Here is a 24,453-nt window from a genome sequence, read left to right as displayed (position 1 = left end):
ATCATTACTTGAAACTATTTGAATACACGTCATGTTAAGTACGAAGGGATAACAGGCTGGACTGGGCCTTGCTGCACAGTAGGTTTGAATTCTTAAGTATTGAAACTCATGAAATGGGATGATGACTTTTAATGTGGCAAGTTGTGGAAGCCAAAACCCCGCTGGCAAAAACTGGGGTATACTTATGGAGTTAGTGCCCTTTCTCCTTAGAATGAGTTGTGGTCAAAGCTAACAAAGAATGAGGTTTCATTTTTTTAAGCCTTTTTATTGGAGCTGATGTGCTGGAGTTCAGGTGTTTATGGTCCCCAGCCAGCCCCTCTGGGCCCAGCAGGTACCTGGAGAAAGAGCAAGGTGGTCTGGGAGTGAAGTAACTGCTCACCCTGGCAATTATGAGTATGCTCTCTGTGGAAATGGAAACCAGCGTGAAACAGAAGAGTGCTTTGCCGGATGATTTGAAATGGAACTGCTCGAATGTGCTAATTTCTAGATGAGTGTGTGTTTGTTTGTTTTGTAAGGCTATAGCACGTTTACACAAGAACAGGAACATTTCATACTCCTGATGGTATACAGAAAGATAATTGTGTATGTTTCTGTGAGAGCAACTGGGATATTATTTGGCTAGTATAGATAACTATCATAAAATGAGGTTTGTTTTTTCTAGAAAAGCGAGTATGTTATCTTGACTATGCCGTGCCTAGGAACCACTGCCTTGGAGAGGGGGGAAGGCTCTCAATTGTTCACTTGTGTTGCTTCAGTACAGCTGAAGAATAAGGGAAAAATATGACCTTTGAGTTCAGTATTTTCCCCCCTGTAGGAGGGGAAGGTGCTTCCACTTCTAGCTGAAGGCATACGAAACACTGACTGGTTGAGCCCAAGATGCTGCCTGGAGTGCAGTGGCACATAAATTCAGCTAAAGGCAAAACTTTATTCTTTCTTGCACTATATATTCTCTAGGGGACTAAGACCTTCCCAGCTACTGCAAAGCTAACACCAGGGGTGAGAGGACATGCCGAGGGCTTGACTGAAGGCAGACTGTAGACAGCCGTGACAAATACAGTACAGCAGGCTTTAACCAATAAGACTTTATTCTGTTGGTATCTTGACAAAAAAAACCCAAAACCTGAGGTGCAGTACAGAAGTGCGGCTAATAAAAAAAAATCTTCAAATTATGGTTCGATTTATTGATGTTGGTTTAATAACCAAGTCTGAGATTATTGTAAAGCAAAAGACATATGCATTTCACTACTCCTTTTCATCTTCAGGAAAGCACAGGCTTTCATACATCCAAAAGCATTATTTTCAAGGAAGATCTAAGCACCACTTCACTACTACCAGAAGGGCTCGCTAGCACGTTGTTGCATGATGCCAAAAGCTCCACCAGCCCTTCCCCTCACATGAAACAATGTTCTGGTCTTTGGCAGGACAGACTATTTGGCCCTGGCACAAAGGCGTTCACACCTCGCCACTCTGACAGCTCCTGTTCCTACTCACGTACTTGAAGTCTGACCACAGCATAATCCAATTAAATTTGATCCCTAAACCAGAAAAGCAGGGTACAATTCCTACAGCATCAAGGAGTAGTATAAGGCACAGTACTTTGCTATGTTCTTTTACCTTAACTTTAAGGGAATGTCAGTTAAGGCTGATTATCAACATATTGTAGCCTTCTAGCAACTGAGTGCTCATAAAATCAGATAATTGTTTCCCATGTTCATGTCCAGTTTAGATAAAATCAGTTCTCGTCCGGTTCAAGACACATTGCAAATTGGGGATCGTGATCACTTGTTGCCGGCGGAACACGCGTCACTGCTCGTTCTGCTGCCCCTCTGTCACGGCAGACATTCCTCCCTGGCCCTTGTTGACGTCGCTGATACATGCCCACAGTCCATCGACCGATTCCTTCCATAGCGTGACCTCAAAAACAGACCAGGAAGACATTTCAGCCTCAATACAATCTCAGTTTCCCATTTCCTTGCAACCATCACATCTCTAGTTTGGTGATAGTCTACAGTTACAGGTGTTGCGGAGTTGTTTTAAGTATCAAGTTATTTGTTGCTGTATACTGAATAATTATCCAGTGGTGAGAGTACGTGAATTCTGCATTTAGTACCTACAAAATAAAGTTAAGCCTGCATTTCTCATCTCCAGCAAGCAATGAGAATGCAGTGCAAGAAGTCTGCCAAAGGTTAGGGTCTTCCTCCCCTCTTGATAGTCAAAAGAGAAAAATAATTCACCATTGCAACAAAGGGGCATCTACAACAGTCTTAACCAGAAGTGCCAATAGCATAGAAACGGCATGCAGGAGAAAAGCCAAGCCAAAGTACTCACCTTGTTGTCTCCTCCAGACACTGCAAGGATATTTGCAGTAATGGACCAACTCACATGCCAGACAACATCATTGAACTTGTGCAGCAGCTTTGGTGACCATGAATTTCCAGAGGCATCATCACATGTCCAGATAAACACTCTGCCATCCTACAAAAGCAAGGAGACTGAGCTGGTTGGACCCCAGTCACAGCACAGAAACAGCAACCTTGACTGCACTTAGAGCTGCGCTTCAAATCATCGCTCCGGCATGAACCCTGGGTGTATCTGCACAGGCTGTCGCTCAACACAGCAAAGAGCCTGTGCTCTTACTATAGCTAAAAGCAAGACAGGCGTACAAAACGACACACAAAAGATGTCTCTCTGACAGAGGCCTCACCTGTGAGCAGCTCGCAATGGTGCTGGTTGGCAAGCCTATGGATGGAGCCCAGGCTACATCACGGACCCAGTCGCTATGAGCCTCCAGCTTCTGCTCTTCCTTCCACTGCCCATCTTCTTCCCTGAAAACACGTGTATGGCTCAGCAGGGTGGCAGCAGCAGCCGCCACGTTTCTCACCTCCTGTTCTGGAAGGCTTTGTTTTCATCGCTTTCAGAGTCCTGGCTGATCCAGGTAATACACAGCACAAGTGTTCCCCATCTTCTCCAAAAAGCTCTATGGCTTCAACTGACAAAATCCCTTCAAGGGCACAGAAAGCAGCATAGGAAAACCAGAAATCTGCTATTGTGGAAGTGACAGTGGCAATCAAAGACAATTAGAAAGCGCTTTCCAAGAGAAGATGAAGCAGGGCTGACACAAATTGCTATAACCATGAGAGATTGTGCATCACTAAGTCGTTTCCATTTTTAAAGCACTTCTCTAAAATGATAATTTGAAGATAAAAGTACAGAGATACTGAAAATATTACCTGAGATACAACAAGGAAATTCCAAGACTATAAAGGTATCAGGTTTTGTAAGTTCTGAAGTCTGGCAGCAGAGCACTTACTTCCAGATCTTGACAAGGTTGTCACAGCCACCAGATGCAAATCTTTTGATGTAGTTTGGTTTTTGTCCAGATGGTTGTTCTATAAGGCTTCCTGGTACAACCGCAGGAGCCCAGCTAACTGCATTACAGCCAATCTATTTCATGAAAAAATATCATTATTAAAAGATGCTTTCTTTAAATAAATATTATAATAAACCCATCTTAGGAAACTTGCACAATGCTGGATAAGTATCAGATGAATAAGAAATCCAGATACAGTCTAGTCTCAACAGGGCACTTACTAGAAAGCCTGAGGTAGCTAAGTAACTGTTTTATGGGCAAATATCATCTCGGCTGTGTAAACAGTGGAGACAGAGGTATGGACTGAAAAGACATAGGCAGTTGCTGAGATTCAGGAGTAGAAGGAACCTGTGGGTCCAGAGACCAATCTCCTTTTACAGAGAGCCACTGCCATTAGCTTATCAAGTTCTGCTTAAGCAAAGACCCCCACGATTTTGGAAAACATGAGTGGTGCAGTTTTTCCAGCTTCAGTTTATTCAGTCAGTTTGTACAGGTGTTCTTAGTACCAAAGCCATTTCCTACCAGATAACTTCCAGCACTGTGTTTAACAAGAATGTTTCACAAATATTATCAGTGCTGTTTAATAACCTCTGTGTCTTAAGGTACACCTTCCCACTCTGGATTAATTAAACCCAAGTTATTCTCAATTCTGGAAAACATTTCACATAATTTCTTTGCATTTCCATATTTATCCAGTCTACAAGTTCTTTGCAGCACCAAGTCGGTGCTTACATGTAGCTCCAGGAGCTCTGCACGCCCCAAGGAACAGACGTACCGTATGTGCGTTGCTGATCTTCTTGAGTTCCCACTGCCCGTCGCCCGTGTAGCTCAGTAAGGAAATGGCCCCGTCAGAGCTCCCGCAGGCCAGGATCAACCCGTAGTCGTGTGGGGCCCAGCAGACAGAGTTCACTGTGCAGGGACAGACAGGCCGGATTACAACAGGGACTGCCAAACCGAGTAACCAAATCGCTGACTGGTATTAGTGGAGTAGTCACTAAAAGCGAGCAGCTTTGAAAGCTAAGAATAAGAGTCTCAGCATTCCTGAATTTCAAAGCTAGTCAGCTTTTACTCAGTGACTGAAAACTGCCTTTATTTTTGGCAACCTTTTAGAAAGAAACAGCAAAAGAACACCTTTAATGAGAGATTAAAAACAGTGACTATCCCTTGCAACAGTGGAGAGCATTACCAACGCTCGAACAAAAGCTGAATGGCAGATGTAACATTTAAGGTCTAGATTAGTAACAAAACAAAGCTGAAGACTTCTCTTCCTGTAGCGGACACATACAATACTTTCCTCAAGAATTCAGTACCCTACCATCTTGTTTATTTGAAAGCTGATTTATTTGTAAAACATCTCCTACGCAAACATCCTGTGAATCAGGACAGGTTAGCCTGCAATACAATGTTAGTAAATGTTCTCTTTATGCTGAATAGACTTAGTGTCTCTCCATTAAATCATCTGTCTGTTTGACAGACGCTTTCTTCTTTAACACCAATCGATTTATTCCAACATTAATGAATCCTCTCATATCGCAGTTTCACTTTCCAGCTCCAGACCCCACATACCCGAGGAATCGTGCCCTGTGTACTCATATGTCTTCTCCCAAGTGCCATTTTCTTCCTTCCAGATAATAACCTTCCTGTCGTAGGAACAGGAAGCCAAGATATTTCCATACATAGGGTGAGCCCAGGCAACCTGCCACACGGGACCTTCGTGCCTGCAAGAAACAGTGTGATTCGGAAAAGCTGAGAGAAGCCCGTCCCAGCTGCGGCCGTTTCGCACCCTTACTGTCAAACAGTGCTCTGTAAGCGATTAATGCAGCGATGCGAAGAACGGAGTGACACCAAGGCGAAAAACAGCACACAAAACCACTGCCATTGAAAACAATACCAAATACTTAACCTTATGCTACCAGTTAAGATTGTAAGTTTACTTCTTGAAAATTGTAGGAGTCAAGTATTTAAGGAATGAAGAAGTCCCTGTGTTATCTCTAATGGGCTCTCTGTGCCCCCTCCCAGCTCACAGAACTGTTCAGCAACAACCAGCCATAGCGCTGACTGCCTCGGAGGAATTTACTGTACGTCTTACATTACCAAAGGCCTAAACGACAAAGACAACAAAGATTTCCACAGATTAAAATCTTCCGTTTACGACACTCTACCCTCTCAGGTCCGCGATGAGGATTTGCCCTCCATTCCGAACATCAAAGATTTTCACGGATCTGTCCGAAGAGCAGGTCGCGAGCCGCGTGCCGTAGTAATCCATCTGCGCATCGTGCTGCAAGGCGACAGAAAAGCTGCTGTCAGCACCTGCCAGCTCCGCTCTGCTAACCAACCCCACTATGTTTTAGCAGTAGGTGTAGGAATTGTGAACAGATAACCGAGTCCCAGCAGGACAGGCTAAAAAGGACAGTTCTTAAACAACCCCTCTGCTGAAGCTCTGAACCATTCAGTGTACGCATACATGTTGTTTCATAAAAACAAGCATAGGCATAAAAATTAGAGCTTTAAATCATTTCCCATTCCCCCAGTAGCTCGGTTTTCCTGTCCACACAGTACAAACCAGCGCCATCAGAATTTCGGGCCGCGTTCCCCACCCAGCATCCCCTGTGCACCCCTGTACCCAGCTCCGTGCCCGGTGCCCTTCGCCCGCAGACCGGCGGGGCCGGGGCAGCAGCCCCGCACACTTACGATCATGTCCTCGTGAGACGTGTCCACGGTGTTAATTACCGAGACCTGCGGGGGAGGAGAAACAAGAACCAGTGCGGGCACTCCCGGGCGCTGCGCTGCCCCTGGCACAGCCCCCGCTCCGGCACGGCCGCGGGACCCCCGGCGCGGCGCCCCCAGGGCCCGGGAGCTCACCGGCCCGGCGGCCGAACGCGGCTGCGCTCGACCCGGGCACCGGGGACCCCGCCGGTCCCGCCCGCGCCACCGCTCCCCGCGGCTGAGCGGAGCAGGGCAGCCCGCAGCCCGTCCAGCGGCCGCCCCACCGAGCCGAGCCGAGCCGGGCCGGGCCGGGCCGGCCAGCCCGCCCTTCGCCCCCCGCCCCGGGCCTACCATGGCGGCGGCGGCCCCGCGGAGCTCCGGGCGGCCTGGGCTGCCCTGCGGCCGCGCTGCTCAGACGTGGCACGGCGGTCCGGCACACAAACGGCCCCGCTGCGCCGCTCCCCGCCCGCTCCCGGGTTCCGCCGCGCCGAGGTTCCGGGGCGGGGCGGGTTCCCGGGTGCGCTGCCCGCGCTCCGCCGGCAGCGGGCCGGTGTCCCCGCACAGCCCCACCGCGGCCGTGCCGCGCGCAGGGGACGGAGCGCCGGCCGTGCCGCAGCTCCCCGGGGGGCTCACGCCCGCCTGGGGCTCCAGGGCAGCGTCCCGGCCGTGCGCCGGGTGCGGTCCCCAGGCTGCCCCGAGCGCCGAGGCACCCCCGCGGGGCAGGGGAGCCGGCATCGCCCCTCGGGGGCTGGGCGAAGCGCAGGGGGCGGCCCGGCCCTGCCCGCCGGTGGGGCGGCCCCAGCCTTGCTTAGCGCGGGGAGCCACCGCCGAGCCCGGGGAAACCCCTTCCCGCCGGCCGGAGGGCTCCGCGCTGGGCGGTGCGGCCGGCAGGGGGCGCCCGCTCCGGTCCCGGTGCCGTCCCGGTGCCGTCCCGCCGCCTCGGGGGGGCGCCCGGCGCCCCAGCCCCGCGCCCGCCGCCATCTTCCCGCGCAGCGCCGCCGCCATGGCCAGCGGCTCGTACCACATCTCCAGCCTGCTGGAGAAGATGACCTCCACCGACAAGGACTTCAGGTGCGGCCGGGACGGGACGGGACGGGACGGGCTGCGGGGGGACCCTGCCCGCGGGATCCCGGCCCGGGGGGACCCCGGCGTCCGGAGCAGGTTCGGTGCCGCGACCCTGCTGCCGGTGACACCCGCTGTGCAGCCGGGTCTGTACCAGAGTTCACCAGTCAGTTTTGGTGACTCTGTTCTCCGGGCCGAGGGGATGTAGAGAAAGCAGCGGCGATCCCTCTGGTGCTGCGGAGTGCGAGGGAACGGGCATCAGAGCGCCAGGCGGGATACAGCTCCTGATAGCAGGACTTTACATTCTTATTTGCTTTGCAAACGAAGAGCATCGTAGCAGAACCGCTGAAATACTTTGTAGCTTGGTTTTCCGCTAGGAGGTTAAACTGTCGGTGCGTTAAGAAAGCTGAGCCCTGTCACCCGGTGGCAGACGCTGCGGATACTGCCTGTGCTCGAATTGCTTTAGTAATTGTTATTAGTGTATAGTATGAAGGTGCCAGACTTGATCTTTTGAGCTCTTTTAGAAGAGAGGCATTAGTAATATCCTAAAAGGAGGTTGATTTTTACAGAGGCTGCTGATGTTTTTATGCTGTTAAAATCAGTGCTTTTCAAAGAAGTCAGTGCTGGAGTAGCTGCACAGACAGTTCAGACAATCTGAAGTTAATACTCCGAATGAGATGTGCCCAACACCGGGAGTGTGGCACCTTATGGAGATGTTCCAGGGCTGTTTCCTCGCAGCACACGGTCAGACCTGACCTGTTGTCCTGAGTTTCACAGCCGGTTACAGGACCCGGTTTCACGTGCTTCCACGGGACGGGTCCGTGCGCCGGTTCCGCGGCCGCGGGCAGGACAGCAGCGGTGCAGAGCTGGACGTGCCGCCGCGGGACACCGCGCAGCCCGTGGCCATAATTGGTCATCCGTGTCCTGGCAGACACACTGAGCTGCAAGTGCGGCTTCGTCGCTCTCGCAGAACCAAAGGCAGGTTGCGTGTTGTTCGCAGTGCGGGGCAGAGCGCCTCTGTTTCTGGATTTCGGGCTGGCTGTGGCGCCGCGGCGGTCCCTCCGTCCAGAGGGAGCGGCTCGCAGGCTGAACACACGGCTGGTCCCTGGTGCTCGCGGCTCTGACATGCTGGATCAGTTACATCAGAGCCTAATTTAAAGTGGAGGGGGCACTTGGGACACCAGAGGGACGAGCTTCTCTGTGGTTCCTTTCAGGCGCCCGTTCCTGTGCAGGGGCAAACGTTGGAAGGGAGCTGACACACCATAACCGTACTTAAATTTCCCTGAACGTCAGACCTCCAAAACTTGGAGAGAGGGTTAAGCAAGGAAAGAGGCTGAGTGTGCGGACGACACAAGTGTTTGCATTACTAGAGGCTCCCAGGACCTGAAGGATATAACAGCAATCTAAATAGAGCCTAGGGAGCACCTAAGGAGTAGTTTGCATGGAGTCACAATTTCATTTTTCATTTTTGAGCTTGATAACTTGATCCTCTCTGCATATGGGGGTTCATAGTGTCAGTGCTACAGAAGCCAGACGGAACAGCGCCCGGCGCATTCCCAGACCCAGACTGGTTTTCCTGGGCCTGGCGGGTGGTGGAAAACACCACCATGATTTTTTCTGGCAGAATTAACGGTCTTGATTTAGTCACCGAGAAAAAAACCCCCAAGCTGCATGCCCGTGTTAGAGTTGTCGTGTACCTCATCCCTGCTAGGAATTTTAAGGGGAAGAGAGAACCTATATTCTCATTTTCACAGACTCCTTAGCTTAAGCCTTTTCACCAGCTACCTCTGCCCGAGGTTCTCACTTGTAGGTTGCCTTATTGTTTGGAACAGTGTAAAGGGCTGTAAGTTACTCTTTGAAAATGTGTTTTCATACAAGCAGAGATCGTCAAATTGCGTTGTCCAGGGTGTTGCAAAGGAAATGCATTTGTGTCTGTAGATCAGCCAACCCACCTGTGCTGTCTGTCCTTTCAGGTTTATGGCCACCAACGACCTGATGGTGGAACTGCAGAAAGATTCGATAAAACTGGACGAAGACAGCGAGAAAAAGGTTGTGAAAATGCTTTTGAAATTGCTGGAGGACAAAAATGGGGAGGTCCAGAACCTCGCTGTCAAGTGGTAAGAGCCTCGGCAGTAGCTGCCATGTTCCCGGGCAGGGATGAAGGTGCCACTGGCACAGAGGGGCGTTCAGGGCCCCGTGGCGGGGGTGCTCACCACCCTGTGCTGTGGGGGTGCTCACTCACCTGTGCTGCAGGGGTGCTCAGTAATCTGCGCTGCGGGGCTGCTCAGTAATCTGCGCTGCGGGGGTGCTCACCACCCTGCGCTGCGGGGGTGCTCACCACCCTGCTTTCCCTCCCGCGCCGCACAGCAGCGTCAGGGCTGGTGTTCAGAGCCGTGAGCACACAGGTACTTCGTAGAAGCAGGAGGTGATTTTGGAAGCAGTTCAGTGTTTGTGGTGTGAATCTCACCACATAAAAAGTAGCATGCCTAAGGTTTTATTACCTTAGAGAGAAGCCCAGTTTAAAATTTTGGTCACTGGGGTCCTCTCCTTTCTCAGGCTTTGAAATCCAGCACTGAATTTCCCTGTGGTCCTGCCTTTGCTGGACATGGTACTGAGCATGTATAGCCCTTCCGAAATGGCATTTGAATTTCAGGCCCAACTCCTGCTCTTCCAGGGCATTTTCGTTAAAGTTTGCGATGCACGTGTTGGTTTTCCCTGCTTTGACTCTGGCTGCAGCCTGTGCCGCTGCTTTGCCTTTGACCTTTTCAATGTTTTTTACATCCAAATGAAAAAGGCAGCAGGTTCCTTTATTCCGGCATCACCTGATGAAGGGATCCTGTCTCATTCCCCCAGCATGGCTGAATGGGAGTGTTCATTCTAGAAATGAAATTGAGTGGGTCAGTTCCCACGCAGGGCTCCAGAAGAGTGGGCCATTTAAAGATAACTTCGGGTTCCTGTCATTTTTCCTGCAGAAAAGTTTTTCTAATAATATTAATTTTAGAAAGTGCAGGGGAAAGGGCGACGTCTTCCCTGTGTTGTGATTCCGAGCGTCGGCTCAGGCAGAGGTTTTCACACGCATGACAGAGGGCAATAGGTAGCTAATGTGTGAAAACCCATTTGGCGTTTCCTCCTGGAAGGCAGTTTTTGATGGTACCTGCCTGTAGATTTCACCGTTGCTCTGTGTGACGTCTGTAGTAGTTGATGTGAAATGTCTCCTACAAATCTGATGTAAAACTGACTGAAGGCTGATGTAGAGTTAGCTGAGGCAAAGGTGCAGGGTACGTAAACGCAGGGCCATGCCGTGCTGCAGGATATCGGTACTCCATGTGTTTTGGTGATGTTTGCACTCGGGGCTGAGCTGCCTTGGAGGAGCAGTGAGCTGAGCATCCCTCTTGGTGGCAGAAAGCATCCTCCTTCCTCATGTTCTCACTGCCTTCTCCCGCACAGCCTGGGCCCGCTGGTTGGCAAAGTGAAGGAGTACCAGGTGGAAACCATCGTGGATACGCTGTGCACAAACATGTTGTCCGACAAGGAACAGCTGCGGGATATCTCCAGCATTGGGCTGAAAACCGTCATCGCCGAGCTGCCACCTGCGTCTACAGGTACAGTGTCTGTCCCTGGTTGTCACACTGAGGTGGTCGGGTCACAGCCTTTGGGAAACACAGGAAAACTTGTAGTTTAGGGCCTAAAAGTTACAGATTCCGTGTTCATCTGCTGGAGGACAAGTAATGAAGTGAGGAGAGAGGGGAGGTGGCCATGGCAGTGCTGCCAGGCTGCTGGATTTCGGGTTGGGACGAGAGCTGGAATCAAGATGCAGATGCTTGCTGAACTCCTTTCTCAGTTTCTGCAGAATGTTAAGCTCTTGTGAGCCATCCTTTCAGAGTTCTTTATGTAACACACGTCACATGCACTGAAACTGGTGTAGGGTAGCAACAGATAAGTTGTCTCCTTAAGGGCTGGGATTGACACTGTGTGGGCAGAAGGCAGCAAGAGCAGCGTGGGTTTGCTGCAAAACCAAGAGGGTGGACACCTGCCCCTGTGCTTCCTGCACCCGGAGCCCCGCGCCAGGTGGTCGCTGTTCTGCTCCCGTCTGCAGCAAAGGGGAGGTTGAGTCCCACACAGAGCGTGTGCCTGGGGCAGCACCAATCCTGTGTTGTGCAGCAGTTACGGGGCTGCAGGGATGTGCTTGTGCTTTGTCTCAGGACGGCGTGAGAAGCGCTTGTCCCTTCCTTGGAAAGGTTTGTGCAATTTGAAGCTGCTTGTGCTTTGCACCGAACCAGCTGGGAAAAACCCAAATGCATCGCAGTGCAGAGGGAGAGACCCGCTGCTCCGTGCGCGTCCACCTCCTCTGACAAAAGCTGTTCTGGTTAGGGGTCCCTGTGGTGATTTCTTCTTTTCTGATGTAGGAGGGATTAAATGGTTCTTAGCAGTAAAAAGCCTTATTTTTAACTGACAGTGGGGAAAAATCTCTCTCTTGCAGGCGCCACTATGACAGCGAATGTGTGCAAAAAGATCACAGCCCAGCTGACAGGAGCCGTTGGCAAGCAGGAGGATGTGTCTGTGCAGCTGGAGGCCCTGGACATCCTGTCAGATATGCTGAGCAGGTATCAGGGGATCTCCTGGCAGCGCCGTGTGGCAGGGCTGCATCTCTGTTTGCTTTTGATTTCTCTGTTTCCCTAATCCTACCACAAGGACTTAAAGCTGAAGGATCTGGGTTGGCTGCCCCGGGGAATATCTCAGCAGAAATGAGAGGTGACACGCTGAGCCCTCGGTGCTCAGGAACCGCAGGAGGCTGGTGGTGGATCCCACGGAGGCTCCGTTCACACAGGTGTAGGGAGGGAGAGGGCAAGGCAGGGAAGTTTATTTTAGCCCCGCGATCTGATCACACATGCATTTTTTCCCCTGCTGCCTTTTTCTCGTGTTACATAAGTCAGAGTGACAGTGTCATATGTCAGCTGTGTGCAGGAAGTTCTTGACAGAGCCCAGGTCGTCCAGAAGGGCACTGTCAAAACCAGGCTCCTCACGATGGAGACAAATAACGCTCCCCGTGTCACACTGAGCGAGTTCGTGTTCAGACCCAAGTGCCAAACCCACCCTTTTCCTCTCTCTCCCCACAAGATGCACAAAGTCTTCAAAGCTGAAGGATTTTTACATTTTTGCTGGCAAGAGGGATTCTTCTGTGAAGCTTTGACTTTCACCTTCTGTCTTGTGCTGTTGATTCCAGACTAGGGGGAACACTCTACTCTTTCCATTCCTCCATTCTGAGCTGCCTCCTTCCCCAGCTGACAAGCCCCAGGCTGGCAGTACGTAAAAGGGCCATCATTGCCTTGGGTCACCTTGTCTTGACCTGCAGTGGAAACATCTTCTCAGAGCTCATGGAGCATCTGCTTGCTGAGCTGAAGAGGAATGAGTCCACCTCTACTACCAGGACGTACATTCAGTGTGTCGCTGGCATCAGTAGGCAGGCTGGACACCGCATAGGTAGGACGAGTAGCTTGAAATGGCGCTGGGCGACGTGCATGCGTTTGAGAGCAGCTCCTTTGAGTGGTGACAGCAGTGTGCTCACTCTGGTCCCTACGCACCAGTGGCTTGTGCTTTGTGGTTCGCTCTGTGCGCCTGAGCTGGCTCTGATCTCCGCGGGGAGACTCTGGCTGCGCTTCTGTAGGGATTTCATCTCAAGGTCTTGCAGCACTTCCCTGGTCTGAATTAACACCCCTGAGAGTTAGGTCAGCGGATTCACCCCATTTTAAATGAGAGGAGGAATAAAGGGCAGCGTTCACCTAGAGGTGCTGGACACTAAACAGGCTCCCAGGGAGGTGTCACGGCCCCAACCTGACAGTGTTCAAGAAGAGACTGGACAACGTCCTCAGACACACGGGGTGACCTGTGGGGTGTCCTGTGCAGGGACAGGAGCTGGACTCCATGATCCTGTGGGTCCTTCCAGCTCAGGACATTCTGTGGTTCTATATCGTATTCCTGTGTAAAAGATCTGCCAGAGCTGAGATGAGGTCCTAGGAGGTTTCTAACCACAGCTCTCTGTGACGGAGATGCCAGCAGAGGACAGGGAGCAGGGCCCGCCTGCCCAGAGCCCGGCCAGGCCATGGGCCCAGGAGGAGCGCTGTGCCGGGGCGGCGGCCGTGCCGGAGCTGTGGCTGCTGCGCTGAGCCGCGACTGGAATGGCCCTTCACTGCTGCTTCCTTTGCCTTTCCCAGGAGAACATCTGGAGAAGATAATTCCTCTGGTTGTCCAGTACTGTAACGTGGAGGATGACGAGCTGCGAGAGTACTGCTTTCAGGCCTTTGAGTCTTTTGTGAGAAGGTGCGTGCCTCCGGGGAACAGCCGAGCCCCGTCCCGCGCAGCACTGTCCTCCCAGCGTAAATATCCACCCCTGAGCGTCCGGTGCTGAGCGCCTTCCTCTGTGCCCCCTGTGGGGAAGGCAGCTCACAAGTGAAGGCCCCTCTGCACCTGCAGAGCTGGGCTGGAGCTCGGGCTGGTTGCCCTCAACACGTGGGAGTGTGTGTGTGTGTTGGTGCTGCAGGAGGGGCACTTTTCCGCGTCCCTGGGGGATCGCTCAGCGGGACCTGCTCGCTGCTGCTGCCCGAGGGAGCGGGAGGCAGGACCGGGCTCCTCTTGTCTGGTCAAACGTTTGCTGCTTGTCTTGGGAAAGGAGCCCTGCAGAGCCGCTCGGATTTTCTCCCCTGAAGGGAGGGTTCAACCAGGTGGCTGAATTTATTTTATTTACTGCTTTCCTTACAAATACTGCACCCCCCAGGGAGCGTGGTCTTGCTCCGTGCACAGCAGGAAGGAGCGGCTCTGGTTTAACTCATGTCAACAAAACGTTCACACAGTGTGTGAAGCGTTTGAGGATCCTTTTGAGATGAATGATGGTATTTGGATATTTAAAATTGTTTAGTCTCAAATTATTAACTCTTAGGATTCTTATTTGTCGTGATAGGTGCCCGAAGGAAATGGACCGTCACATCCCTAGTGTCATGGGGTTATGTTTGAAGTACATCACCTTTGACCCGAACTACAACTACGACAATGATGAGGAAGAGATGATGGAAACGGAAAACGGGGAGGATGAAGAGCAAGGTGCGTGCTCGCGAGGATGACTGTGCTGGGCAGAGCACTGGGTTAACACCTCTCCCCTCCCTGTTTGCTCACCCTCTGTGATGTTACTCTTCCGATCGTGTGTGCTCTGAGGTGGATGTCGAGCCTTGGTCAGACAGGAGGGTCCCTTTAGCGCCTGCTAGCTATAGACAGCTTTCCAGAATGTCTTTATTTGTAGTTGCTATAGCGTGGCAGCCAAGTGCAACAGTTAGAAGAAGTTCCCTGGAAGAAAGGCATTTTTGTTTACTTCCATACTAATTGGGGTAAGATCCTGGCCGGCTTCCTGGAGAGTGTTACATGCTCTGCCAGTAGCGTAGTAAATTGTTACGCTGTTTGTGCCATCCAGGAATTGCTAAGACAAATATTTACATATTTCTGGATTTAAAATCTGGAAACCTCATTCTTCCTTTAAAACAAAAGCCTTGATGCCTGAGCTGAAGCAGCCAGTAAGGGTTGTAAGATTATTCTCCATCAGCTCTTACCTGGAACCTGGCACAGGGCAGCCCTGGGTCGCTTGGCTGGTTGTGACATCTGTAGGGTCGGGCTGTTGGGGACAGTTTTGTGTTCCCATGTGTGCGAGTTCCTGGTGTCCGTTTGTCTGGTCAGCTGCAGGGGGGAGCTCTGCGGATCGCGTGCTGCTCCAGCTCCGGTTTTCTCACGGTGGTGCATCTTGTTTTCCCTTGTCTTCTTCCCAGAAAGCGATGACGAGTACAGCGACGACGACGACATCAGCTGGAAAGTGCGCAGGTCTGCGGCGAAGTGCCTGGAGGCCATCGTCAGCAGCAGGCACGACCTCCTGCAGGACTTCTACAAAACTCTGTCCCCAGTCTTGATAAGCAGATTCAAAGAGAGGGAGGAGAACGTCAAAGCTGACATCTTCAGCGCTTACATCTCCCTGCTGAAGCAAACGCTGCCCATCCAGAGCTGGCTCCACGCTTCGGATGCCGCTGGCAAAGATGACGTTCCCCTGACGATGCTTCAGAACCAGGTGCGTGAGGAGGTGGTGGCTGGTGAAGTCAGAGAGCGACCGAGTGACGTCTGTGCCGTGCCGCCCATGGACGTGCCTGGTGGTTACACCCGGGACCTCACCTGAGCATCCAGCTCAGTTCGTTAAGGGAAAACAGGCGGTGGCTTCCCGGGCAGCTTGTGTTTGTGCACAGGCTGTGTGTCACTGCTGGTCACACAAACAATGTGGAAGCAGCTGGTCAGGGCCTGCCTGGCCCAGGCTCCTTCTGATGCTGTGGCCCAAAACATTGGAAACAACTGTGTTGTTATAGAGTAGCATGGCTGTGAAAGCAGCTTTTTCTGGCCAATGCTGCTTCTGACTGGTGAGTCCTTGAAGCAGGAGGGTTGACATTCCTGCCAAAATATAATTACATCACTGATTAATCATCTCCCCCTCCAGCTCTTCCATTCATGTAACTTTTCTTCCTGTGCACTGTCTTGTAACCTGTCCCGAGTCCATTCTCTGGTGGGCAGGTGACCTGCTCCTTGCTGTCCCCATGGGGTCCCTTGCTGTCCCTGCTGGGTGTCTCGCTGTGCTGTGGGTGCCTCTGGCTCAGCCGAGCAAGCGGCTCTGGTGGCACCGCGCTGTGCGCTGCCAGCTGGGGTGACTGACATGTTTCTGGTTTTCTTTTCCAAACTGCAGGTCCCCAGCATCATCAAGGCCTTGCACAAGCAGCTGAAGGACAAGAGCATGAAATCCCGGCAGGGCTGTTTCAGCCTCCTGACCGAGCTGGCCAACGTCCTTCCCGGCTGCCTGGCCGAGCACGTCCCCGCGCTGGTCCCCGGTAAAGCTCCCCGCGCGCAGGGCCGGCTCCTTGCCTGCATGCTCCGGTTCCATTGCAGTGTCACCCCTGCTCAGCGTCAGGACGTGCACGTCACGTTCAGCTCCGTGGGGACGTGGGAGCAGCTCCCAGGTGGTCCCGTGGCTGGGCTGAGCGTGTCCGCGCGTTCCGCCAGCCCCTCCACCTCAGGAGAGCCTGCTCCAGCCTCCTGGGAACAGGGGAGACCACCTGGAAACTGGGCCTGCTGAGACACAAGTGACATTTGCTGTTGCAAAATTTAGTGGCATTTTAAGAATGATGTGCATTGACTGTTTATGTAATTTGTACGGCCCCACTTTTCCCTGAGCTTTCCTGCCTGGAGGTTCACGAAGAATCCCGCTCTGCAGAAAGGCTCGTGGTGCTGAGCTCCTGCCTTTGCTCTTGCTGTGACTCTATGGGAAAGATAAAAGAAGTCTCCCGGGGTTGTCCCCAGGCCTGATCCGTGCACCTCCCTCTTATGAATTAATAGTTTGGGAAAAAACCATTCAAACCAAGAGTCCGGCACGGCTTCAGGGGTGGCAGGCAGCACTGATCTAAGTGTTTGTTGTTAAGTCTCCTGGGAAGCACGAATACGTGCCACAGAAGCTGGCCTTGGAAGCGCCTCCCTTTCCAAAGGCACTGCATCTCCATGGTCCACGGTCACGTTCCAGCAGTGCCAACGGAAGCTGTAAAATAGATGAACATCAGGGCCCTGGCTGCTTTTTATTTTGGTTTTAAAGACCCCCCAGGAGTGTGTGGGAAACCTCCCGAATGCGCATTCCTGCTGCCTGGGTGCCCGTTGTGCAGACCGAGCTTTCCCTGCCATGTTGTCGTACTCGTTTGCGCTTGACGCACCGTGTCTTCTCATCCCAGCCCAGGATGAATGTTCAAATTAACTTTTTAAAAGGTTTTCCTAGCCCTCCATCCAGCACTGGCACGGAGAGCAGTTATGTCTGCATTGCGGCTCCCCGGAGAGCAGAAAGGCAGCGCGGAGAGCAGCTCTTTAGTGCCTTTTATGTCTTGGGTGGGGAGAGGAAAGAAAGCAAACAGATCAGATTGTGTGCAGTTGTTGAGTGGGGGGGTGGCTTTGATAACAACCACCTGCTGAGATAGGACAGCGGTCATTCCTGTCTCTCCACACAGGTATTGTGTTCTCCTTGGCCGACAAATCCAGCTCCTCCAACATGAGGATTGACACGCTGTCCTTCCTTCACGTCCTCCTGTGCAACCACCAGCCGGAGGTGTTTCATCCTCACGTCAAGACGCTGCTGCCTCCCGTCGTGGCCTGTATCGGAGACCCCTTCTACAAGATCACCTCAGAAGCTCTGCTGGTCACGCAGCAGCTGGTGAAAGTGATCAGGCCTCTGGACAAACCGTGCGCGTTCGATGCCAAGCCCTACGTGAAGGACCTTTTCCCCGGCACGCTGAAGCGGCTGAAGGCCGCCGACATCGACCAGGAGGTGAAGGAGCGTGCCATCTCCTGCATGGGACAGATCATCTACAGCCTGGGAGACCATCTGAGCACCGACCTCCAGCCAACCCTGAAGATATTCCTGGAGAGGCTCAAAAACGAAATCACCAGATTGACAACAGTCAAAGCATTAACTTTAATTGCTAGTTCTCCACTGAAAATAGATTTGAGACCCATTCTAGGGGAAGGCTTCCCCATTCTGGCTTCCTTCTTGAGAAAGAACCAACGTGCCTTGAAGCTGAGCACTCTGACCGCCCTGGACACCCTGGTGAAGAACTACAGGGACAGCCTCAAGCCGCCCATGATCGAGTCCGTGCTCACGGAGCTCCCCGCGCTCATTACCGAGAACGACATGCACGTTTCCCAGGTGGCCATCGCGTTCCTTACGACGTTAGCTGAGGTTTATCCGTCCTGCATCTCCAAGATCAGCGGTTCCGTTCTGGCCGAGATCCTGCAGCTGGTGCACTCGCCGCTGCTGCAGGGCGGAGCGCTGGGCGCCATCACCGCCTTCTTCCAGGCGCTGGTACTGACCAAGGCAGCCGGCGCGGGCCGCGCGGAGCTGATGAAGCAGCTGACTGCGCCCGTTTACGGCTCCGGCGCAGCGGGGGCGGCCGTGACGTTGCACAAACAGGCGTATTACTCCATCGCAAAGTGCGTGGCAGCGCTTTCCTCGGCCTGCCCCAAGGAAGCCCCTGTGACTGTGAACCAGTTTATCCAGGATGTCAAAAGCCCCAAGTCCAGCTCTGCGGTCAAGGTTCTGGCTTTCCTTTCACTGGCAGAGATGGGCCGCACCACGAACCTCAGCGCGCAGAGAGAGCTCAAAACCGTCATCCTGGAAGCGTTCGCTTCCCCCAGCGAAGAGGTGAAATCCGCTGCGTCCTACGCGCTGGGGAACATCGGCGTGGGGAACCTGCAGGAGTACCTGCCCTTCATGCTGCGGGAGATCGGCAGCCAGCCCAAGCGGCAGTACCTGCTGCTGCACTCGCTGAAGGAAGTCATCAGCTCCTCCCCGGCCAACGGCCTCAAGCCGCACGTGGAGGACATCTGGGCTCTGCTTTTCAAGCACTGCGAGTGCGCAGAGGAGGGGACGCGCAACGTGGTGGCCGAGTGCCTGGGGAAGCTGACGCTGGTGAACCCCGCCGAGCTGCTGCCCCGGCTGGAGAAGCAGCTCTGCTCTGGTAAGGGGTGGGTGGGGAACGCCTCATTCTGCTGGGAAATCTCTGTAAGGTGCTGGTGGGTTCAACAGGGAGCAAAGCGTGTGCAGAGGCGAGGAGGAGCCACAGGGATCTCAGCAGGGGGGCTCAGAGCAGCGCTGGGGTGCAGGAGCGTGTCTGCACGGGGGCTGCACGGGGGGCTGTGCAGGATTTAAACAAGGCTGCTGTTAAGACAAATCCTCTTTATCTCTCGAATGCGGGTTTAACGGGACCAAGAGCAGAATTTGCGTTTCACGGTTCCAGCAGTGATTTCCCTTGATCTCCCACTGTTCTACCCTCCACCTCCGTGGCAGGCTCTCCGCACGCCCGCAGCACCGTGGTGACCGCCGTCAAGTTCACGATCGCAGACCAGCCGCAGCCCATCGACGCGCTCCTGAAGGGCTGCATAGGTAGGGGCCGGGGCGGCCGGGTCAGTAGCAGCTCGGGGGTTCACACCTGCGTGACCCTCATCCAGTCCCCGTGGCTTTTACTGTGTTTGCTGATTTTGTCATTGAAGAGCGAGACTGCCGCGTGGGTCCTCGTTACGTGCTCTGATATGTTGCTCACGGGCACGTTCTGTTGGTGACAGAGGTTTTTAGGGAGCTTAAGTTCCTTCTGTGTTTGAACTTAGGATTCAAGCATCTCATGACAAGGCTCTTGTAAAATATAACCCACATTTAAAGGATCTTGTGCCCAAGGACCCACATCTCAGATCTGTTGTATAAAACTCGGCCTTCTGTTTCAGAGAAGTCTGAGCAGATCTGAGCAAGGAAAACCAAAACCAAAATCAAAACTGAACTTCCTTGAATACCAAAGCTTGTGATGGGGCTTTAGGATGAGGCAGCTGGAGTCATGCAGTTTGTTTTTACGCCCAAATGCAGGAAAGTCGTGTTTCTTCCATTTACTAAATCCCACATGAAGGGAGGGAACACATCTCGGGTCTCTGTTGGGCTGCAGCCCTAGAGTTACTTCACCGTAGGTGCTTTCCTACCCAGGCTCCTTGCCATACACTGCTATACCATTAAACACCGTTAGAGCGCTGCAGCGGGCTGACCCGTGTGTTCTTATCCCACAGGTCACTTCTTAAAAACCCTTCAGGACCCCGACCTGAACGTTCGGCGCGTGGCTTTAGCCATGTTTAACTCTGCTGCGCACAACAAGCCTTCTCTAATCCGAGATTTACTGGGCGCGGTTCTCCCCAGCCTGTATAATGAAACGAAGGTCAGGCGGGAGCTCATCCGGGAGGTACGTGCTTGGCCGGGCTGGGGCGCGGTGGGGCCCTGAGGTTGTCACCCCGGCTGCTGCTGGGTGACAGCTGCAGGTTTTGTCTTGTTTAAGGTAGAAATGGGGCCATTCAAGCACACAGTGGATGACGGCCTGGACGTGAGGAAAGCCGCTTTCGAATGCATGTACACGCTGCTGGAAAGCTGCCTGGACCGACTGGACATCTACGAGTACCTGAACCACGTGGAGGACGGGCTGAAGGACCACTACGACATCCGGGTGCGTGCGGGGCCGTGCCCGGGGTGCTGACAGCAGGGCGGTGCTGCGCTCCCTGCGAGCCCGGCCTTGACATGAGCCGGTGTCACCACACGTGGGCTGTCCCTGCCGCGCCGTTCCCTGCACTCATTGTCCAGCTCTAGTTTGGCCGTAGTGGCCTCGAAAACACAATCCTGGTGGAGCTGGTCTTATAGGAAAATTACCCACATCTAAAATACCCGTGAGTTGGCACTTGCTCAGTGGGGACAGTGACACAGTATTAAAAAAAATACAGTGTTGTCGTTGCTGATGGCCTCACAGCTTAGTAGGAAGCGCTGCATCCTCTGATGCGATGTTTGATTTCCTGGCGCAGATGCTGACGTTCATCATGCTGGCCCGGCTCTCCGCGCTGTCTCCTAACGCTGTGCTGCAGCGGCTCGAGCGCCTGATCGAGCCCCTCCGGGCGACCTGCTCCACCAAGGTGAGACCAGGCGCTGTGCCGCCGCGCTGGGCTCTGCCGCAAAGCCCCGGTGCTGCCGGTGCTCCGGCGCCGCTCTGGGCCGCCCACTCCTGCGCCGCTCCAGGCCGCCCGCTCCTGCTGGTCCTGCTCTTTGTGCCTCTGCCATCAGCTCAAAACGGCGCTTTGGGTTTGCAGGTGAAAGCGGGTTCCGTGAAGCAGGAGTTTGAGAAGCAGGACGAGCTGAAGCGATCTGCCATGCGAGCGGTGGCTGCTCTCCTCACCATCCCCGAAGTCGAGAAGAGCCGCGTAATGGCCGAGTTCTCCTCTCAGATCAGAGCCAACCCCGAAATGGCGTCACTGTTTGAGAGCATCCAGAAGGATTCTGCTTCCCTTCCCACCTCAGAGTCCATGGACATGAGCTGAGACCTGACGGTGACTCCACCACCCCTGCCCTCCGATGCGTTAACCCAGAGACACCTAGAGCGCCACCGAGCTCGGCTGTGACCGCGGGAGCCACAGGGGCAGGAATGGGGCAGAACGGCTGTTCCAGCTGCGCTTGCACCAGAGACCCCAACGAGTCATAAGGAGACGCGTGAGATAAGGGAAATGTGTCCTGACGCAGGGGCGGGGTGGGAAAATGGATGTTGTGATTTTTCAGCCAGTCTTTCAGGGGCATATGAAGCAATCTGAATTGAGAGGGGTTCCGTGGTAATGGAACCTACTTCCTGAAATACTTCCTTACTGCATAGAAGGAAAAAATAGTTTAAAACATTTTTTTAAAACCACTGCACATGCACTTTCTACCCCAAATTGCCTGAAGAATATATTTATATTGTTTCACTAAGTAACATGGCTGAAAACCAGAAGTCGTGTCCTTGGTTAGTGATGAGCATCGTAAGCACAAACCCCGTTTCAAAACCAGACTTGAGGAGCCAGGTGAGCAGAGCTGCTGGGGGCAGCTCTTCCCCCCCTCCCACCTGGGGCTCCATTCACCCAACGCCACCCCCAGCTCGGGGTCCCTGCTGCGCTGGGGCAATGGGAAGCTCCCTTGACCGTGTTTTTATGGTGTTAACTGCAGAGTACCTCAGCCATCTCCCAAAAGCCAGTTACTCATTGTGGTACAGCCCCAGACCTCACGCTGCGCCTCCTGCATGGAGCGCTGGCTTGTGGTCCCCGGGCAGCCGGGTGGTTCTGCTGCAACCAGCACATGCAGCCCGCACAGACTCTTTGCACTTGAGAACTTTCACAGCAGCAGCTGTTGGGTTCAAACCTCGCTTTGCATAGGGGAGAAAAAGCCTTAAGAGACAGAGGAAATGTAACAGCAAGTCAGGAGCCCTAGGCCACCACAGCACGCTTCTGGTAGCCATGTCAGCTTCATTGCTCTGGGTTTGACAGAGTGGTTGATGTGAAAAATACTTATATAGTGCCGTGTGGAAGAACAGCCATTCTGTTTGAGTAGTACAGCAAATAAAAACGCACTCCTGAAGGTGTGTGCGCTCATTCCTGACCGTGTCAGCTGTCACAGCAACGCTGCGCGGTGCTGCTGCGGGTGGCTCTGGCAGAGCCGGCACAGCGGGGCCGTGATGCTGCAGACCCTGAGTCCTTCCCTTCAGCCACTCACAACAGCCACCCCAGTGGGTTTTTACACTTTATTAAATACATCTCGGCTGCAGGAGCCGCTTCATTCGTTCTCCTCGCTGCGCAGTCTGGCGTTGGGATTGGTGATCTTGATGGCGAGCTGGGCCGCTCTCTCCACGATGATCTTGCGGTTCTTGGAGGAGACGTTGTGAGCAATCTCTGCACAGTACGACCTGCGGGAAAGAGCCCACGCCTCAGCCTGGGCCCAGCGCCGTCCCACCACACGCGGGGAACCAGCCGCCCCAGCCAAGCCCGACCCGCCCAGGCTGAGTGGGCGCTGGGCTCCAGCACAGCTCTGCTCACACCTGCTCTCTTATGAACAACAAGTTGGTGAGAAGTAGCTTTTTAGGGTGTTAAATATGACTCTTACTGCTTTGTTATGAAAGTGCTACTCATAGATGTAGGCCTGCATCCCAACAGTTGGAAGCCACAGTTTGGTCACTGCTCTATCACAGTGCTGCAGTACAGTGCCGTTTGCCACCATCATAACATCAGACTGTTGCCAAAAGTACCAATTCACTGGCCTCAAGACACCCTGTGCCCCCCATGAGCAGCTCCACCACCCACCACCCATCACGCCGGCAGCACCGCAGCTCTATGGAAACCAACGCAACCTTCCTGCTCTTCAAAGCATCAAGCTCCCTCATCTCCTGCCCACGTCCTGCCCCACCGCGCTGCCCCAGAGCCCCGCGGACTCACTTGTTGCTCATCATGAGCACCTCCAGCTCCTTGACGTTGTGGACCAGGAACTTCCTGAAGCCCGTGGGCAGCATGTGCTTCGTCTTCTTATTGCTGCCGTAGCCGATGTTGGGCATCAGGATCTGGCCCTTGAACCGCCGGCGAACTCTGTTATCGATACCTCTCGGCTTACGCCAGTTGCGCTGAAGAAATGCAGAAAATACGTAGTGATTACAAGACCGGGCTGAGCACACCAGCCCTTAGGTAACAGCTCCAGCAAAACCCTTCTCCAGAAAGCCCCGCGCTGCCAGGCAGTCACGGCACAGCCCGCTGCTTCAGCACGGAACACCTGTGCTTTAATTCGTCATCCACCCCAAAGGCGACCACGTCTGACTGTCCCAGAATTCGTTTTTTAAGGAATTTCGTGTGACTCTTTACCTTGATCTTGACATAGCGGTCGGACTGGTGGCGGATGAACTTCTTGGTCCTCTTCTTGACGATTTTAGGTTTGACGAGCGGTCTGAGGGCAGGCATGGTGCCTAGGACGGACAGACGGGATGAGAGGGGGAACCCGCGCGCAGGGACGCGTTCCCCCGCTCAGCAGCTGTGGCAGAGTCTCTTCCCCGCGCGGCCACGCCAGGCCCGCCAGGGAATGGGTGTTCGGCTGCGCTTCCTCTCCCTCCCGCCTCCGAAGCTGGCAGAGCACCGGCAGCTCTCCAGATGCGATCCTGGGAGGTGCTCACATGCCCCCCGTAACCTCCCGCCCCGCAGCTCCAGAGCCCGTCCCGCTCCCCGCACCGGGCTCCTACCGCGCAGACAGCGCCACAAGTTCTGCTCCTGCGGGGTAATAGCGATTAAAACTCACCGAGCGCAAACCAGCGGCTCCGGCTGCAGCCGCTCCGCTCCGCGCCCGCGCACTAACGCTAACAGCGCCCATTTCCGCTCGCCGCCCCCGGGTCAACTTCAGGGAAACGAACCCCCCGGGCCCGCACCGCGGCCGAGCCGACTGCGCCAGCGCTCCCACCCCGCGGAGCCCCGGCCGTTCCCGGGGCAGGGCCCCGCGGCCCGGCAGGCAGAGACCCCGGATCGGCGGAGGGCAGTGGGACCTGCCCGGGGGAGCGGCCGTGCCAGGCCCGCGGCCCCCGGGGGGCGGATGAGGGCGGATGGCGGCGGATCGCGGCGGATCGGGACTCACCGGGTGCGCGATGGCGCCGTCCGCGGCAGCGCCCGCCGAGAGAAGGGGCGGTCCCGTGCGCAGGGGCTGATGGGAAACACGGAAGGTCCTGTCAGGTCCGTGCGGTGCCGCGCCTGCGCAGTGCGGGCACCGGGGCCTCGTGGGGCACCGAGCGCCTGCCGGGAGGCTCTGCCGGGCGGGCTCTCCCCGGCGGAGGCGTCCGGGAGGACGGATCGGTGCGCCACGCCGCGCCTCGAGCCGTGCTTCTGCCACGGGTCTGCCAGGACCTGCGCGGCGTCACTTC

General features: G+C 54.2%; 3 protein-coding genes across 5 annotated transcripts; 1 reads left to right on the top strand and 2 right to left on the bottom strand.

Moving 5' to 3' along the window:
* Positions 1-1,067: 1,067 nt before the first annotated feature.
* On the bottom strand, positions 1,068-6,580 carry SEC13 (SEC13 homolog, nuclear pore and COPII coat complex component). Its single transcript, XM_065845909.2, has 9 exons — positions 6,428-6,580; positions 6,062-6,106; positions 5,533-5,648; positions 4,937-5,088; positions 4,146-4,279; positions 3,311-3,444; positions 2,705-2,825; positions 2,329-2,475; positions 1,068-1,914 (listed from the first exon to the last, which is right to left on the bottom strand). The coding sequence occupies exons 1-9, from the start codon at positions 6,428-6,430 to the stop codon at positions 1,804-1,806; spliced, it is 963 nt and encodes a 320-aa protein (XP_065701981.1). The 5' UTR covers positions 6,431-6,580; the 3' UTR covers positions 1,068-1,803.
* A 435-nt stretch (positions 6,581-7,015) lies between these two features.
* LOC136105761 (cullin-associated NEDD8-dissociated protein 1-like) lies at positions 7,016-23,597 on the top strand. Of its 3 annotated transcripts, XM_065845566.2 has the most exons (15): positions 7,016-7,147; positions 9,112-9,255; positions 10,586-10,740; positions 11,619-11,742; positions 12,363-12,619; positions 13,351-13,456; positions 14,094-14,233; positions 14,947-15,239; positions 15,900-16,041; positions 17,200-18,705; positions 19,035-19,130; positions 19,796-19,965; positions 20,059-20,223; positions 20,573-20,680; positions 20,855-23,597. In XM_065845566.2, the coding sequence occupies exons 1-15, from the start codon at positions 7,080-7,082 to the stop codon at positions 21,080-21,082; spliced, it is 3,702 nt and encodes a 1,233-aa protein (XP_065701638.1). In that variant the 5' UTR covers positions 7,016-7,079; the 3' UTR covers positions 21,083-23,597. The 3 variants fall into 3 exon arrangements, 2 of the variants coding, with proteins under 2 accessions (XP_065701638.1, XP_071668990.1); XR_010652038.2 differs by lacking the exon at positions 20,855-23,597 and having other exon boundaries at positions 20,063-20,223; positions 20,573-20,677; XM_071812889.1 differs by having other exon boundaries at positions 20,573-23,597.
* On the bottom strand, positions 22,295-24,327 carry RPL32 (ribosomal protein L32). Its single transcript, XM_065845567.2, has 4 exons — positions 24,171-24,327; positions 23,414-23,514; positions 22,997-23,178; positions 22,295-22,470 (listed from the first exon to the last, which is right to left on the bottom strand). The coding sequence occupies exons 2-4, from the start codon at positions 23,507-23,509 to the stop codon at positions 22,341-22,343; spliced, it is 408 nt and encodes a 135-aa protein (XP_065701639.1). The 5' UTR covers positions 23,510-23,514; positions 24,171-24,327; the 3' UTR covers positions 22,295-22,340.
* Positions 24,328-24,453: the final 126 nt, after the last annotated feature.

The sequence above is a fragment of the Patagioenas fasciata genome, chromosome 10, assembly GCF_037038585.1.
Source record: "Patagioenas fasciata isolate bPatFas1 chromosome 10, bPatFas1.hap1, whole genome shotgun sequence".
NCBI lineage: Eukaryota > Metazoa > Chordata > Aves > Columbiformes > Columbidae > Patagioenas > Patagioenas fasciata.
This window is presented reverse-complemented; position numbering and strand designations above follow the sequence as displayed.

Coding starts and splice junctions, on each gene's coding strand:
- SEC13 (XM_065845909.2), bottom strand. Junction 5,649..6,061: donor CGTCTCACGAGGACATGATC/GTAAGTGTGCGG, acceptor GTCGCCTTGCAG/CACGATGCGCAGATGGATTA. Junction 2,476..2,704: donor CCATTGCGAGCTGCTCACAG/GTGAGGCCTCTG, acceptor TTGCTTTTGTAG/GATGGCAGAGTGTTTATCTG.
- LOC136105761 (XM_071812889.1), top strand. CDS start 7,080: ATGGCCAGCGGCTCGTACCACATCTCCAGCCTGCTGGAGAAGATGACC. Junction 12,620..13,350: donor GCAGGCTGGACACCGCATAG/GTAGGACGAGTA, acceptor TGCCTTTCCCAG/GAGAACATCTGGAGAAGATA. Junction 16,042..17,199: donor CGTCCCCGCGCTGGTCCCCG/GTAAAGCTCCCC, acceptor CTCTCCACACAG/GTATTGTGTTCTCCTTGGCC.
- RPL32 (XM_065845567.2), bottom strand. CDS start 23,509: ATGCCTGCCCTCAGACCGCTCGTCAAACCTAAAATCGTCAAGAAGAGG. Junction 23,179..23,413: donor ACCGCTATGTCAAGATCAAG/GTAAAGAGTCAC, acceptor GCATTTCTTCAG/CGCAACTGGCGTAAGCCGAG. Junction 22,471..22,996: donor GTGCTCATGATGAGCAACAA/GTGAGTCCGCGG, acceptor TCTTTCCCGCAG/GTCGTACTGTGCAGAGATTG.